Source organism: Homarus americanus, unplaced genomic scaffold (genome assembly GCF_018991925.1).
Source record: "Homarus americanus isolate GMGI-L3 unplaced genomic scaffold, GMGI_Hamer_2.0 scaffold34921, whole genome shotgun sequence".
Classification (NCBI taxonomy): Eukaryota; Metazoa; Arthropoda; class Malacostraca; order Decapoda; family Nephropidae; genus Homarus; species Homarus americanus.
In genome coordinates, this window is record NW_024741901.1 from 4,185,020 (window position 1) to 4,203,849 (window position 18,830).

The 18,830-nt window shown below is 39.7% G+C and overlaps 1 protein-coding gene and 1 long non-coding RNA gene across 4 annotated transcripts in view; both read right to left on the reverse strand.

The window, feature by feature from the left end:
• Positions 1–444: 444 nt before the first annotated feature.
• Positions 445–5,379, reverse strand: LOC121876275. 3 transcript variants are annotated; one of them, XR_006090744.1, is made up of 6 exons: positions 4,788–5,379; positions 4,607–4,650; positions 3,571–4,318; positions 3,151–3,417; positions 1,249–2,674; positions 445–1,142 (listed from the first exon to the last, which is right to left on the reverse strand). It is a non-coding gene; the product is annotated as an uncharacterized LOC121876275 (long non-coding RNA). The 3 variants fall into 3 exon arrangements; XR_006090745.1 differs by having other exon boundaries at positions 445–2,674; positions 4,808–5,379; XR_006090743.1 differs by having other exon boundaries at positions 445–2,674.
• Positions 5,380–12,879: 7,500 nt separating this feature from the next.
• LOC121876389 overlaps positions 12,880–18,830 on the reverse strand; it is a 138,164-nt gene continuing 132,213 nt past the window's right edge. Inside the window, exons 10-11 of the mRNA XM_042381463.1 lie at positions 15,898–17,739; positions 12,880–14,292 (exon numbers count right to left, since the gene is read on the reverse strand). Of these exons, the coding sequence (XP_042237397.1) occupies positions 14,132–14,292; positions 15,898–17,739 (2,003 nt within the window). The 3' untranslated portion in view covers positions 12,880–14,131. The remainder of the gene's footprint in view (positions 14,293–15,897; positions 17,740–18,830) is intronic.

An 18,830-nucleotide genomic window follows, 5' to 3' on the forward strand; every position in this document is an offset into this window, starting at 1 on the left:
CAAACATCAAAAACACCAACTCACCAAAGAGGAATAACTACTCTTTCAGTTGAAAAATCACCTTTGTTGCTCAATAAACACTCTAAAACAACACCACATGTGTTCCCGTGTACCTGCAAGTAAAGGGAGAAACAAAAACAAGCATTAAAATTCACAATAATACACGTTATCTATATTTCAACACCTTTACATTAACTAATTTCAATGTCAATTATATTTCAACACCTTTACTTTAATTTAACTAATCTCTATATCAATTATATTTCAACACCTTTACTTTACCAACAATCATATTACATTAACCAATCTCAACTTTTCACACATTACCTTCATCTCGACGTTTTCTGGTGCCTCAATCACTTGTCGTCGTCCTCCACCTTATGTGTTTCTACTTCACACATCTCCCACTCAAAATGCACATCAGGCCATTAAGAAAACACAAAATTCAACTCAAATACATATATTCTATACACTTAGCAATATAACAGTACAGTACATCAATTTCTGCTTCAAACATCATCCTCTCGGCTCCAGCCACGGGGACGACAGCTATACGTTCAAAGGACGTCATCTTCACGGAGATGACGGCTATACGTTCAAAAGACGTCTTCTCGGCTCCATACACCCCAATCACTGGGACCACGGCTATACGTTCACGGGACGTCTTCTCCTCAGCTTCAGAAATGACAGCTATACCTTCAAAGGACGTCTTCTCGGCTCCATACACCCCAGTCACTGGGACCACGGCTAGACTTTCACGGGACGTCTTCACCCCAGTAACAGACGACGGCTATACCCTCAAAGGACATCTTCTCCTCGGATTCACAGAGATGACGGCTATACATTCAAAGGACGTCTTCTCGGCTCCATACACCCCCAGTCACTGAGACGACGGCTATACATTCAAAGGACGTCTTCTCGGCTCCATACACCCCAGTCACTGGGACCACGGCTAGACTTTCACGGGACTTCTCCTCGGCTTCACAGAGATGACAGCTATACCTTCAAACGACGTCTTCTCATCGGCTCCACACACAACGGTCGCACCCTACGCGTTCGAGGGACGTCGTCTTCTCGGCTCCGTACGCCCCAGTCGCAGAGACACGTAATCCTCGACGGCGACTTCGCCCCATCAGTTCCATCTGAAACGGAGAAAACATTTAGCAAATTACACTCTTACATGACGACTGCCGCCAACTGTAGAGGTCCGCTCGTAATGGCCTCTTCTATCCGATGCGTTACACGTACAGGGCACTGCAGCCGTCGTCTTCGCGGCAAAACTCCACGACGTTCCGCTGCGAATCGATGGCGCTCCTCCTTCCCTGGCCGGTAACTGCACGCTCTCGGCTCTGTCGCCCACGAGACTCGTCGGCGGGATTCCGTTCCCCTCGGCCCCCTTTGGGGATTCCCACTGGACGGGTGCTCCTCTGAAAACATTAACAATTCCATATTAAACGCCATTCCGACGATGTTCGTGCATTCGCACTTCCCTCTCCTTCCTAGTCGCTTGCCTACGACAAAAACTCGAACTCGGCCGAGCCCGCAACTGCCAAAACCCAACTTCTTCCTTTTAAACCACACCCTACACTACAAATGCCAACTTAAAAACAATATACACAACTCAAACTACATACTCTACTACAAACCATTCACCCAGGCTAGTACCAATCATTACACAGCCTCCAGTGTGTAACAACAATACTAGCCTGCTACAAACAAACTATTACAACTCAATTCTACAAACACTACTATACAATTACAATACATACCCACCACATCTTCCTACAAAAAAAAAAAACATTCTACCCCACCCAATACCTTCTCCCCACAACAAATTCACCTTCCCGCCCATTCTACTACAAAACGCCGGCCCACGTCCTACTCTAATTTATTACTCCCACTCAAGTCGGAACCCCTTCACTAAACTCATCCCTACACTTCCAAACCTAAAATCTTACCTAAATTCAAACACAAACTCTTTAACACAAACAATCGCCTCCTCACTTCTTACCCTTTCGCTCACGTCACAGCTGCCGCCCACCATTCCCACTAAAAAATTCTCCTACTCCAATCCGGCCTGAAACACAAAAACACATTATTTCCTCCACAACCTAAATCTCCATTCATTTTTACCTGCCACATCACCTTCCTATTGCAACATCTCCAATCGCCCTCCTTATAATCTCCATAAAAATACCCTGCCACACTTCATTACTCTACCTCCATACAGGTCGCCGTCGTCCTTTCACAAAACAGCTCCAACGCCACACTCCCCAATAAGTACACCCATTTAACCTACAAAGAAAAAACAAACATTATATGAAATCAAAAATATATATGCCTCTACACTATTCTTAACATTTCTATTACCTGCTACATCCATTCTCCACATATACTAATCTAAAACTAACCTAGAATTCCTGCTCAACAACTTACATTCATTTCACATCACTACACATCTGACAACAATTCAACTACAATACACTCAATTCCCTAAACTATTCCAAACCATTCATCATGCAACACACCACAACACTTATCTTAAAATGCTGCTACTACTGCTTCTGCTGCTCCTTCTCCTCAACACAGTCTAATGCACAGCCCCATGCATGTAGTAGTCCACCCTGTCAAAAACCTCCTTACGGCACTTGCCAACACCACCCCATCCGAAAACCTGAAAAACAACAACAAACATTTCACAACCAAAATAATGCACCATGTTTATTTCTCCCAATTTTAAACAGCCACACCTGCTTACATTTACGAGGCGCACAATTCCTCCCCTACAGCCTACAAAAATACATACAACTTTCCTCACATTGCCCACCTTAACTTTAAAACAAATACAAACTCACTAATGCCCCCCCCCTACAATTACCCCATCCTTTTTCCTCAACAAACTGCAAAAAACAAACGCTTTTAACGACTAAAATCTCAATACAAAATTACTCTTATCCATCAAACCACAATTACATTACACCTGCATGTTCTCCTACAACTCCAGTCATAACACCTCTCCAAATAGTAACCTCAAAATACTCCCACACTCCTGGCAAAACCCACATCGATAACATTCTTACCACACTCCTAACAAGACTTTTCACCAACAACAAACTTTACCTATAACTTTCAAATACAACCAAAACTCACCTTCAAATAATACACTGCAAAATTTTACGTCACGGTATCCGGTGTCCACGCGCTCCTCTCGACAATTCGCCCATATTCATCCACCACCGGCATGGAAAAAAAATAACAATACGTCAATGTTACAATTACTTTACTCTTCAAATTAACACAAAGTATAGGTGCAACTTCAATAAACAATACTTACACCTTCAGTGCCTCTCATTTCCAACATTCAGTCCAGCGTTAATGTCCCTCTGGATTATCACGTCTTATGGACTGCAACAACTCCTGTAGAAAACAAATAACGTACAAAACTTACATAATACAACATCAATAACGACAACCAGAGTCGCTCTTCATTTTCATATCAAACACACCCCACCTTCAACCATTTTCATATAAAACAGACCCCATCTTCAACCAGTTAACAGTGTACATTACCTTTAAATACATGGTGCACAGGCCGACTGGTTACAACACTCGGCTCGTTTCAAACATCAGCTTCCCCCACCTCTGGATGGTTACCATACTTCTTCTTGGTTAGTCGATACCGTCAACACAAGTCTATATTCTACTCCACCATTTTTAGATTTCTTATTACCACTTTTTTGGGGGGGGGGAGGGGCATCCCCCCTCCCCCCCTTTATTCCCATGCAAGGTGAAGGGCAGAAGCGCCTACACCACCCAACTAGGCAGCATGCCAAGTTCGTGCTTGCCTTTCTGTCTCGTGAGCACGAGCCTAAAGGGTCATAGCATTTTTGGTCAATGGCATACAACCCTTGACCGTCTTTAACATTTTGTCGGCTAGCTCCAACAACTTGTCCCCGAATACGAATTCGCAACTTTCGATTTACGACAGGTACCTACTTCACTGCTAGGTCGACAGGGACCGAGGGGGTCTAGGAAGTGTGTCCAAACCACTTTCCGCCGGCCCGGGAATCGAACCCGCGACGTCTCGCTTGCGAGGCGAGAGCGGTACCGCTCTACCGCCGGCACCCCCCTTTCAGCTGTGGCCCCTTGTGAGGCGGGCGTCGGTCAGCTACGGGTATGGTTCCTCGACAGAGTAGTGCCCTTTCACAGGTTTATACACCTCACTCAAGTCTCCCCTTGCCCGTCTCTACTATAAACTAGAGACACTTGGGTGCACTAGGGAACCGACGACCACATTCCTCCACCACCAGACACCAACCTGAAAAAAGATCACTCGTTACCCATTTATCAAAACTTTCTCACTACCTCTGCTACAGTATATAATAAACTCAATTTATCAAAACTCATTTACATTTTCTTTAACCTACAGCCGAGGAACAAAATTCAACATCAAGTATACATTAACAACATTTTCAACTTAACATTACCAAACTCAAGCCACAATTTATTTTATTTTCAACTTTTAACCTGTCTATTACTCTACGACACAAGACCAAAAATCAATTTAAAATTTCATAAATATTTTACAAACTTCAAGATCACTTACCCAGCTCTGTTCCTCAAAAAACACCAGCTCCTTCCACCAACAACCTGAAAAAAATTATTTATTACCCAACATATAAAGCTTACACAAATTGTCATTACAAATATATTAGTCATGAACCACTTATCAATTTTCCTATTACACCTACGACTACAGTATCACCAACAACTTCCACTTTAAATACCGTATTCACCCAGTCCTCACCGCAAGTCTACACACGCGATAGGCTCCACCTCAAAACTTATGCCACGTTCTCTTCTCTATTCCACAGTATTAGCCTTCCATACACCTGCAAAAAAACTCGAGGTTCAAGCACTGTCTCAAAACCCATTTGAGAGTAACCAAATTACAATCAATTCACATATACCATAATAAATAATTTCTCACAACAGTACTTACCGCTCAACCTCAAAATTTACAACAGGCAACTACCCAAACAAAACCAATACAAATTAATAACACTAATCTGCGTATAAAACGCCAACACTAACTTACCCACGGCACACTGCCACCTTACTTCGCCTCTATCTACGACAACTTCATACGACCACACACAACCGAGCGTGTAGTACCATTATATAGCCTCCAGTATATAACAGCACAAACAACACCCATTCACAAATTTCATTCGCCTTACCTCTAACTAAACTCATAATTCGGGGTCTACCTCTGTGCCGGTCAGCCCATCTATAGGTCACGTCTCAGCAAAAATCAACCTTTCCCACGCTAGTTGGCTCCGCTCATGCGGCAGCCCACTGCGGCTTCCTTGCGGTTCCTATTATCTTTAAATAAACTACTACAAATTCTTAAATAAATAAAATACTCATTAATACAATTTTCTTCATTATTTAACCAAATATACCAACATCTTTCTTTAACTTCCCACCACTTAAACATTATTTATTACAAAAATTCTACCTTTCCTTTCTTTAATAACAGGTCCACCAATCACAGTCCCACAATGTTATAAATTAATTCCTCTTCAAAACGGTACACTACATCATGTACCAGCCTCTCAATATGGTTATTCATGTCAAATCCCCATCTTTACCTCGCTAAGTAAACTCAATATCCATAGTCACTTACCTGCCGTCACCCCTCCTTTACCTCCGGTTGCTGTCGAGAGAATTATTTTCTTTCCCACTTCTCCACTTCATGGAGTCACTATATACACAACATCTCCAATCTTAAAATACACGCATCAAAACGGACACCAGTATCGTTTACTACTTTACACACATAAATACTGCATCTTTCTTTTTCCTCACCGATTTATCAAGATTCCACCACCATCAATTAACACTATGAACTGTCCAAGCTCACGGTACACATACGCTGCATATTTCTTCTTCTCACTGATTTTCAAGATTCCACCTCGATTATCTATCACTATGAACTGTCCAAGCTCACGGTACACAAACGCTTCATCTTTCTTCTTCTCACTGATTTTCAAGATTCCACCTCGATCATTTATCACTATGAACTGTCCAAGCTCACGGTACACATAAACGCTACATCTTTTTGTCTTCTCAACAATTTTCAAGATTCCAACACCATCAATTAACACTATGAACTATCCAAGCTCAAGGTACACAAATGCTGCATCGTTTTTCTTCTCACCGATTTTCACAAGTCCAGTTCCATCACTAAAAACTGCTTTCAACTTCGCATCCAAACAAACAATATTAACACTTCAAATTTCTAAAACACGATATAAACTTTTATTTTAATTAAACTAGCGTAATCACAAAAATATTCTCTACTCTATATACTTCATTTAAGAACACCTTCAAAAGCTCGCTAGTTAACCACAAAATTCTTAAACCATGTTTCAAGTCAAATACACCTATGAAACTTATGACTTGTGTTAAACACCACAGAAAAACGTTTAAGGAAACACTTCCAATGCAGGAAACTAACTGTCCAACGAATATATGTCTTAACACAACATTATATATACTTTTCTGTTTCACAAACTACACTTTCTATTGTAGTTATACACGAGTTCTACCACCAGACACAATAGTCCGAGTGTAACTGATCCATCCTTGCCGGTCCACCCTTTAAATACCCGAAGTTGCCGCCAACTCGCTGCTCAACCGTCAAATTATTCGCTCACTGCTCACTGAATCCGCTCATTCGAATAACTTCAAATTTTCACCATTTCATTTTTCACCTTGGCGTCAAAGTACGAGGATACATTAAAAACTCTGATGTAATCTTCAACGTTATTAAAACAAAATCCAACAAAGTCCATTTCATGAAATATAGTCCAAATTTCTCGAGCTCAAAACCGCCAGAGTCGTGCTTTCCGGGACCCCGAACTTCTCCAGTAAACACCGTCACAACCAAACGAGGGCATTATCCCAGATGAACTGCTCTTGGGTATTTACACCGAACAACAAACACCAGACAATTTGTGATAACCAAACGAACCAAAAAATTAGGATAGCAACTCATAGTATCGTAGTCAATAAAGTTTCCTTCACAAATAACAACATGTTCCCTACACTCACTCCTATCTCCATTCCTTGGTGACAACTACGAACGGTAAATTTAATAAAATCACGACCCGAGTAATCTTTACACATTACCCTAAAAGCTATATATTTATAACTTAATTATAAAAATGCAAAACCACTTCAAATCGTGGTAACATTCTCATATGTATATTATCAGGTACCACATTTTCTCTCCAAGGTACTTACTGTCCTGTACGTGTCAGGTATTGGGTCAGGCCTCACCAAATAAATCATACTCAAATTGTACGTGTTTCACCTTTATCAGTAAATATCTCTCTAAGCAGTATGACTATACCCGATGTAATTGACTCTCCTCGGGGAAGTAGATTATATTCCTCCCCCGAGTACAAGCAGCACTCTACTTCATTATTCTACTTACTTTTAATGTGTATCTTTTCTTCTTGTAACATATGTGTATCTTTGTAAACTCACCTGTAGGACTTCAAAGCTTTTGTTACTTTTACCGTTTCTGCTGTGTGATTCATTTCAAGTCAATCTTAATAACAACTCAATAGTTCATTGTTTTTCTCTCTTTATCAATGTACTTTCTAATCTTATTTTAGTCGTCATATTAACTATTGTGTTTAATTTTAGCAATTTTTTATATTACAATAATACTAATTTCATGTACTATATGCCTCTTAACAATGGTCTGACACTTCACGTGAGGCCAATATTCTTCTTCTAAAACATTCAATACATTCACAATTTCTACCAAGATAAGTAACACACTGAATACATTTTCACACCTCCTGTAAATACGCTTTCCTAATATATATTGTTCTTCACGTTATACACTTCTTTTAGCTTACAATAAACTTTAAATCACTCAGTCGTCATCAAACAGCCATTTGTCTCAAACCTGCAGGCGTTAAAATGATTCGCTCCGGCATGGTGAAACCTTGACGTCATAACAAAGTAATGTTCCCATTGGCTAAAACTTAGCCTTGCGTATAATAAACAGCTTGTGATTGGTCACGGAATGTGGGCCGCCTGTATATAAAGCCCGGTAGACGGCCAACAACTCACAACACTGGTGCCCGACGACGATATGACATCTGCTGTAGTGTTAAATTCTGCTCAATATTGTAAGTGTATTTTTAAATCTTGGCTTTTAAATTATTGGTTTGTGAATATGCAGCCTTAGTTTGAACTTTCGCTTGATAAAGAGGGTAAATTTTATTAATCTTTGGCTATTAACAAAACAAATCTTTTAATTAAGTTTTAGGTTAGACCATTCCACCAGGATGAAACTACATTAATTTTCTTGCTTTTTAGTTGATCTCTAGAACACGCTCGTTAGACGAACGTAAGACCTATACGAGTTGACCGAGGAAGCTGCAGTGTGACCTGTGTACCCCATCAGAACGATTGGGAGATTCTACAAAAGTTTTCGTGGGGGTTTTAAATGTTGCTGGAGAACGCCATCGGAAGAATTACTTGCCTATTCGAGCTCTACCGGGTTAGTGGGAGGTGGATTCTTTCCACAACTTGAGTAAGGAGATTCTTGCTCCCTAGTAAGTGTTAAACTACAAGCAATTTGTGTCTTCAAAAAGCTGGTTTCCAGCATCTTCGTTATTTCTTCAACCATTCATACCCTCCCCCTGGACTCCATTTGTGGATCGTAATTTGTGTCCAGGTGTAATCCTCGTAAAGTGATGTTATATTATATTCTGTGCAACTAAACTCAAATGTGTACGGGTTGAGTACATATTGAATATACAATGTATGTAGTAACCAATAAAATTACTCCATTTATGTTATGGAATAATCTAATTCCTTGATTTTACTGAATCAAAATCTTGAGTATACTAAAATCTGAAGTACGTCTGCTGTTTGTCCTGAAATACGCACTGTATTTTATGATATTAAAAGCTTTCACATCTTGGCAAATACCGCTCTATTCATCTTTAAATATGTTTACATTTTCGCAACATAACCCAATGGACCAATGATGAAATTCATGTGCTGGTTTATAGTTTCCATTAGTTTAAAATGCCCATTCTCATATCCAGAATGGGCAAAAAAACGCATACCCTGTACTGTAGTTCGATTTTCACTGGTTTAAACTGATCTTGGTAAAATACTCAATTCCAAATAAGACATTTGAAAATCTAACTTATAAATATAAGAACTTCCATCTTTGACATAATAGACCACTGCAATACTAAATATTGACCCGAAGTTTTTCAATGTCCAGCCCAAATTAGAGGTCTGGTCATGTCGTGAATTTAAGATTTGGGAGTTTGGCCAATTCCAAAACGTTTTTCTTCTATTGCATTTCCGCCACAAAGTATATTATAAGAATATTTTAATCTAAAAACTGCATTTTACTTGTTTAACATGGGAAAGGCTTTGAAATTAAGGAAAAATTGCATTAAAAAAAACCAAATTGGGTAATGACCACGGTCGTGCATGTTAGTTACGCTCAGAACACAGCGATAAGAGCCGTGAACGAGGATACTTGGGGCAAGGAATAGTTAAGTGGGAAGTACAGAAGGAGCATAAAAGCGGAGTCTGGTTTGTGGGTTAACGTGTAGCTATGCCTTCTTAACGAGTCGGGCGTCCCATTTTTCAGGACGTCTGAGTCCTCCGTTTTCTTTCCATCTTAGAGTGCACCCGGTACAATCGCTGGACAGTTAAAAGCGAACATCATATTGTGTACTATAATAATTGCTGCTATGTGCAAAAAGAACCAAATGCAGAAAAGGTTAGGTCGAAAAAAGGTATTGGCAAGTCATCCCACGATTTTACGTGAACTGCAAGATGGACATGAGCGGGAGATCACCAATTATATGAGAATCGACTCCAACACCCTTTACAAACTCTTAGCGAAAGTAGAACCATATAAAAAACAAATCCAGGATACCAATATGAGGGAGAGTATATCTGTAGAGGCAACGCTCGTATATCTTTCAACTGGGTGCACCTACACGTCAAGAGGATATTGAAACAAAGTTTGTCTCGCATAATACCTGCAACTTGTCAAGCCATGTATGAAGTACTCGAGGGAGATTACTTACAGGTGAGATTTGTAGTACATACAAATTCATGTTATAATTAGGATATACATAGACAGGAAGCTATGGGACGAGAGCGGCACGAACGAACCACACGCACACACGAATGTCATTACATAAACAATCTCCCATTTATTGTCACGCCAATAAGCTTATTTGGTTATACACTGACCCCCCCCAACCCCACCCCCCCACCACCACCACATTACAATCACCCAGTGGTGGGCACGGCTAAACGAAAAGTTAGCTTCGCTAACCTGCTAACTAAAACGTTAACTTCACTAAAAAAAATTAGCGGAAGCTAATGCTAACCGCAAACTTTTATTATATGGATTTAGCTGAAGGCTCTAAAACCCTTAAAACAGACCTAGAGCTGAAATTTTCATATGTTGTCTTACTTTTACTTTTATCCTCTTCGCCACTGATCGCTTGTTGGCGCTTGGGCGATCAGTCACGTCTCTTTTCCATTATATTCACCAAAGATTCGGCTCCGCTAGCCATCCATCGTCTCTGTCACGCACTGTTGGCAAATACTGGGCATGCACCGGCTCCTGAATGTACCTGAACCCGCTCCAGTGTTGGTCAAGTCTTCTCTTGAAAGAGCTCACACTCGGTGCCGTCACAACACACACTGGTAGATTGTTCCAAGATTTATAACCCTCACTCGAAAAAGTTTGCCCTCACGAGCTTAGACATAGAGCTTTCCAAAAAGGTATAGCATGCCAAGACCAGATGATGATCAAGGTGTATACAAATAATTAAATGAACAAATGAAATTAAACATTACTTTACATTCAAATTTGAACATATACTTTATAATCTATATTTACTGTACGAAAAGACAAAGTATTAAACGAATCCAAAAACTATAGTACTGTACAGTATAGCATAAGTAGCAAATAGCATCATCCCAAGATCAGATATTGCTCAACTTACCAAGGTGTACACTGTACACAATTTCACAAATAATTAATTTGCATTCTCATACAACCTATCGGCCTTATTCATTATTCATGTAAATATGCAATACCATCCACATATACATTATACCAGTGCATTTTTATATAACTTATTGTTGGTCTTAGTCAGCCAAGCGTGCCTGACTGGCTGTTGGAGACACGCGTCGCGGCGTCACACGCTTACAACAGACAGGAACAAACATGTATAAATTTTGTTAGCGGAACTAAATTTAGCGGAAGCTAATTGGTCCGCTAATGGTTTCCAAAGTTAGCGAAAACGCTAATCCGCTAACGAGAAAGTTAGCTTCGCTAATTAGCGGTTAGCGGAACCGTGCCCACCACTGCAATCAACAGTATGTTTTTACAGTGCAGCATTACTGAACTATGATGAAATGAATTTTACAAAAAACTGTTTACTGTGTCTGCTCTTGTACTAATAAGTGGTACTTTCACTTCCTTTCATCATATTCAAGTTAGTAATTTTCAACCTTTTTTTTTTTTTTTTTTTTTTTTTCGTGGCCTCCAGCCTCCCCCAATAGCCACACCTTCGCCGCCATTTATTTACCTTAATATTAAATATCCTAATACATAAGAAGCTATCCTAACTGTGTTAGATTAGTTGAGCCGCAGATCTATGCGGCATTCAGTGACTGTAGCCTCATAGTCAATATCTGCAGCAGTTGTCGGCGTAGGGGCAGAAGCTCTCGTTCCCCTGAGGCAGAGCAAAGCCGACCGAAGGAGAGAGAAGGACAGTCGACATCTCATCCAGGCTGTAACATAACTTCTGGGCTGCTGCTTCTGTTCGGAGATCAACTCCGCGAGTCTGGCGTAGAAACATCTTGCACTTGGGCCCATCCCACCAGAGGTTGTGAACACTAGAGGAGTGAAGCTGCCTTGATCAACATTTTGAATTCTCTCCCCATATGCCCGTCTCTTGTCGTTCTCGTTCCTCCTATGTGCAGCATCGAGAGCTAGGTTACGGTGACAAGCGGCCATGGGATCAAAAATCCTGATGTCGAAGAAAGCTCGCTGTCCCCGCGTCCAGAATCCTCGAGCACTGACGTCCACACGGGCTTCGTTAGATGTGTTTGAAGTCCTGTGTTGGAAGATCTCGCCATCCAGTGGAAGGAGGGTCGGTTCTACCGTGACGTCCGGCAGATTTCCTTAGAGCAATGGCATCTGTAAATTCTTGTTTGTTAAGGCTGAAACCATTTGCCCTTATCGGTAACGTAGTTAACCGGTTCGAGGCCCCCACCTCCTGCGCTATAGCTACTTTTTTTGTCAAATTTTCTGGAACCTGCAGCAATAGTTGCTGCAACATGTCATTTTGGCAGTGCTGCCGATCTGTTGTAATGGACCTACGGATCTTATTTACTTCGCTGGTGTCCACTTCCCATATTGCATTCCCAATCTTGGTGGAAGTGCAAGAAGTGTTCTTTCTGCTGGGGTTAAGTCAGGGTGTTTCACTAGTTTGGGAATGAACTTGACACTGATGGCTTCTTCCAGAGGGTGGAGGAGGGGTCCGATCTCAGGGATGGTACGCATCAGGTAGTTCCAGCGATGCTTGACTCCGTGGGTGAATGCTGCAAAGGCCGCATGTGGCTCTGTGTTAGCAATCTCAGATAGAGCTTGGATTTCGCTAACCCACTCGTTCGCCTTTCCCGCTACGTACTCGGTCTTGAACTCCGTAGTGCCAATTACTGCGCCTAGATGTCTTTGGCCGTCCTTAGTTATTTTTCCTTACACCTACTACTGTGATGTTAAATCAAAAGATATTTAACTAAACAATCATTTATTTTACACAATACATGACTATGTTGGCAAAAGACCACTTTATAAATATAGAAAAGAGATATCAGTTCATACATACCTCTCTGTGTAATTTCTGCTTGTGGACAAACCTCACTATGTATGTCACTATCTACCAATGTACATTCAATATATATTAATGTGTATTCTGTGCATTTGATTTAAGTAAATCACACATTATCCAACTGAGATAATCCTGCATAATCACCTGTATGCAAGAAACAGTTGCTCACAAATATACAATAAGAATCACATTCACCAAAAAGCTAATCTATTGACTTAGACTAAACAATATACAAAATTGAACCTTGATCACAAAAAAGAGAGAAAAATGGAACAAAATTATTTTCAAACATCTACAACAATTCTTGCATAATAAGACTATTTTATTATGGACCAATCAGTGCTTAAAGCATTTCCTTTTCACTAACATGGCATACCATTTTGCTTTGAGAATACTGATCAATGAACAATTTTAAATTGTTTACCCTATAGCATCATTTTTCTTTCTATTGCCACAAGTACATCAACTGGGACTGTTGTTGGTACCAAGAATACAAATAAATTAAAAACTATTTTCTTTGCTAAGTTGTCTCCCCAACATATTTCTGGCAGTTTAAATTAGCTTATATCGAACAATAAACTTAAATTTGCTGATGTCAAACATTAAATGTTCAACCATAAATTGAATTAGTGGTGTTGGGCAAGAAATTTAAATAATCTAATGTTGGAAATAATCCAAATAAATTAAGTGACCAATGTCAGACAAAAAATAATGATATAACATCAATAAATTTAACTTGGCTGATAAAGAACACAAATTCTTCAGAATCTTAAATTTTGTTTTCAAAATTAATTACAAAAACCATAACAGAAGATAGGATAAGAATTAAATTTTTCCCACCTTACTCTTGTGATAAATTTCTATATTCTTCATTACTACACATACTAAGCCTTACGTCTTGATGTACATACACGACCTGAGTTGGGCAAACATATGATAATTTCAACTTGCCAAATATTTTAATATCAAGATGCATGTGTACATGAATGTCAAGGGAATGAAGTCAATAGTTTCATAATTATATGTACTGTATATATATATATATATATTTGCTGTTACCTAACATAATAATTCTGACCTTGTGAATTGATGAACAGTAAAAAATAAAATAAAATAAAAAGATGGAGAACAATGCGCTTAAACAGCCCCCAATGTCAGTTAATAAGAGTTTCAAGTCGTTCTTTAGGCAGGAAAGCTGTAACAATAAGGACACGACTCCGGGCGGCTGCTACGCGCTTTTGCAAGATGACCGTCTCCCTCGCGAGTGCTTCCACAAAAGTGCGATGATCCAGTGGCGAATCCTCCTTTACGTGTACTGTAAGGAGAACAAGCGTTGCGTGTAAGAGTGTTGATTGAAAAGTATCTGTAGGCATTGTGGAAGTAATTAACTGTTTGTGCTATTCTACTGTAAGGAGAATTATAAACTTTTCTACTTTTAAGACAAGCATCAATTCCTTACTTCCCTACCAAATACTGGTACACTCTTTCTAAAAAAATAAATAAATAAATAAAATAAAAAATAAAAATAAAAATACTGTAAATTAATAATAAAAATAAAATAAAATAAATAATAATAAAAATTATATTTGCTACTGCAAATACAGTGGCCCCTCGGTTAACGAACTCAATCCGTTCCAGAAGGTCGTTCGTTAACCGAAACGTTCGTTAACCGAAACCATTGTTTCAATGGGTTTTTGGGTAATTGGTTCCAGCTCACCGAAAATTTCCTAAATTCAACAAAAATGGTAGAAAAGTTCACTTACTTTGAGGTGTGTATGTAGAAGGCTCCTGGATGATGATGATGATGATGGGATTTAGAATGGGGGTGGAGGAGAAGGAAGAAGAGAAGGCATTGGGGTGGAAGAGAAGTCACCCCATGGTGCCATTTCACCCATAAAATTTTAGCTCTCTGGTTTAATTCAAGATTATTTTCTTTAAATCAACGCTGCACTGCATTATATATTGTCAATATATAAAATATATTTCAAAATGACCAATAATTTGCTTGGAAACACAGAAAAAAAGCGTTTAGTTGAAGAGAGTCTCAAGCAAGATGTTACCTCCAGTGAAAACAGAGAGAGACTGACGCCTGTTTGCTGTGTTAAGAGGCTGGATGCCGCGCATTAAACTAGTCACTTTACCTTCAATTTTGTTCAATAATTGTTAAACTGACTAAAAAATTGAATATTAAACTTTTAAAATTATTGAATAGTATAAACTTCTTGATATTTACAAAAATAGTAAGGAATTTAAGCCCTAGAACCGATTAATGTATTGGCGGACTGATACTAAAGCTGGTTGCCCGGTCAGTGCAAGCGAAAACACGTTGAGGTCGGTTCGTAAGAAGTTCGTCAAGCGAATTTTTTTTCGTTAACCGAATTGAAGATCCTTATGGAAGGCAGTTCGTTAATCGAAATTACGTTAACCGAGGTGTTCGCTAAACGAGGGGTCACTGTACCAAATAAATATACAAATACAAACTACATACATTAATTCTTAATTACTACTGCACAAGCTAATAAGCTAAACATTAACAGTAATAAAAGTTCATGTTTATAAACCATTCTTCAACAGAGGGAAATAATATCCCTCAAGAAAATTACTGTATAAAGAAAACATGAATTCCAAGCCTTGCCAGACTGTATAAATTGTAGATACCGTACAAACAAAACTGTAATGCTCGGCTCGGGTGCATTAGGCAGACACTGGTGATAAATCTACTGCAAGTTCCTCTACTAGAAAATATTTATGTACTATTACTCAAGTGCTTATTCTACTTCAAGTTTTAGGTACGTACTAATTTATTAGCACAATCTACTCTTCAGAAAAAGGTAGCTTAAATTAAACTAAAAAAAGAATGAAAACTTAAATCTACAAAAAAAACAAAATGAGTGCAGTTGCATACGTACGTTTGACTTACGTTCGTAGCTCCAGGAATCAGAAGGAACATTAAGGTTTCCCTTAGCTTGTGCTAAGTCAACTTTTAATGACCTCTGAGCCGATTTCAGAGAAAGAATCTGCTGACGAGATGCCCTCATCTGAGGAATTTCAGCAGCAGAAGGTCGGCCTTCGTACCTTTTTACATCCTCCTCAGACCATTCTTCAACCTGCACTTTAGATGAAGCATTTACAACTTGTGGTTTTGGAGGAGTCTGAGGATGCAAAAAAGCTTGAGAATGTGCCTGGGCATCCCTACGGTGTTCATCATCCATCTCTGAGTCTTGAGAAGAGCTGAATGAGGAGCACTCCGAGTCTCTTGGGATACTCTCGTATCCAGAAGACTCGCCCAAGGAAGGGTTAGTGCCAAGAGATCCACTGTTTGCTGCTGGGTGGTGGTGCTGATGATGATGATGATGCTGGTGTGGCTGGAGATTTTGGGTAGTTCTCCAAGCTTCATTATTTTCCAAAGGAGTAGCACTACCCTGGGTAGCTGCACCGGAATCGTGACCAGAGTCATATCCTTCGGTGGGTGTAGGAGCATCGGGGGGATACATCAGGGTGCACGTATACCGATAGTTACCCCTGGTGCCCACAGCTGGGGGTTTGGCTGCTCCAACACGGGCAGATTTACCCCAGCGTGTGCGCACGGATGCATTGTCACCTCGTCTGCTAACACTTTGTTTCGCTGCACTTTGTGAGACCACTCGGGAGGGAGACTTTATCAAGTTTTTTGAATTGCGATCAGGAGATTTAGAATTTTCTCTACCTTTGGCTGGGTTTTTAACTTTAGATTCTTTTATTTTTGCCATATTTTTCTTATTTTCTACTATCTTATTATTATTTTGCTTTGCTACTTTGTAAGGAGTTTTCGATTTACTTCTACCAACACCTACACAAAGGAATTTGGAAAGTTTAGAAGTTTGCATCATATACTCTGAGTCTTCACTTATATTACTAACACAGTCACTCTCATTATCACTCTTCCCAGTCACTGTTCGCTCATCATTAATATCTATTACATCTTCATCTTTGCTATAATCATATTGCACTGGGTTGCAAAGTACGACATTAGCTTCAACGTCCTCTATAAACTCGGGTAACGACACTCCATTTATGGGGACTCTGTCAGTCAGCTTTTCTGTTGAATCTGCTAATGGTGCATCCTTTAAATGCAGACTAGCTTCTGAAGCTTGACGTGTCAGATTAGAATCTGACGCGTCATCGGGGTTATGCACGGAAGAAAAATTGAAAAACATTGATGGGATGTATGGTACAAGATCACTTTGTACATCACAAGTGCAGTGTTCGTCAGGAAAATCTAGGTCGTCAGTTCCAATGCACTTATCACTAGCAGAATCCTCCAATGTTTCCAAATGTCGACTCAGCCACTGTGATTTGCTTCTGAAAGCAGACTCTAATTTAAGAATACTATCACCGTGACGAAGCTGTTTCTTGTTACAATGGCGACACAGTTTCTCGTCGGCATGTGCAGGTTCACTACATATGCTGTCGTCTTCGAGTGGAGGTTTCTGATCCTCTAGTAATGAGTCATGACTGTTGGTTAGAATTTCTGCCAGTGTAGCAGCTTGAAGTCGTGAGCCTCCTGTGTGAACTCTTGGACTTTGACGGGCGAGTGTTCTATACAAATCGTGAATCTTGGCTAGTTCGTGAAGATTCCTATTGGCTACATCTGACTGAAGTGCTAAGCTGAGGTCCTGACACACTCGACCATAATCAGTAACCTCAAACAGACTAAATGGTCGCGAGTCATCGTCATCAGAGTCGTCTTCATCACCTGTCTCACCCATCTGGGAGTACGAATCTGAAATGTAGGAGAACTGATGTAGTATTTCTCCAGGAAATCTATCAATATTAATAAAAGGATAACAGGACCACATTATAATTTTTGTCTGTGGTTAACCTTCTTGGTTATATTCCTCAAAACACCATGAACATAAAAAATGCTTCATCAGGCCATTTTGAACATTCATTATTGAAATACAAATGATTTTGCACTATGGACAAGAGTGGGAGGAGTTGATATACAGTCGTAATTGTTATCAACATGTAGTGCAATAGTTATACAGTACGTACAAAATGAAATTCAAAATACAGTACACAATAACTTATTAGAGGTACAGTATTTTATCAAGTGTAAGAGGCCAACATTGAGAGGTACTACGCTCTTCTCTTAGTGACTAGTTTTCTTTATTACAGGAAAACAGTACTGTACCCTGGTTATTGCAAAGGATGCGTTCCTGGAAGTCATTGCAAATAATGAATTCGTGAATGTCAGGGCAATTTTTCCCATCAAAATTAATGTTTTTTGATACAGTAGTATTAGTTTTCTACTCCTTCCAACAATCACTCTTACTGGGGTTACAGCATTAAAAGTTAAACTGTAACTCTGGATCAACATTCCCCCCCCCCCCCTTTTATCCCACAATGGAACAAATGCCATAAGCTGGTTATATGTATTTAGTATATTAGCAGAATGTATCTATAGATCCCCAAACTGTAACTTATTAAACCAAAGGAACTTAAGAGTCTTAAATAGTAATGCAACTGTGCTCAACCATACCCACCTCCTTGTCATGGGGGACTTTAACTATGGCAACATTGACTAGAGAAATGTAACCACGCCAAATGACCTTAATAATCCCTCTACTCTTTTTGTAGAAACTCTTAATAGAAAATTTTCTATTCCAACATGTTAAAGTTCCCACTCATTACAGGGGTGAGCAAACACCCAAGCTGCTGCACCTCATCATAACTATGAGGAGGGTATGGTGGCCAAACTGGAACACCTAGCCCCTGTTGGCACCAGTCGCCATGTAACATTGTCCTTCGGATTTAACTGTAACTTGGTTCATGACAAAACCAAGCGAAGGTGCAAATATTACAATGTTAATT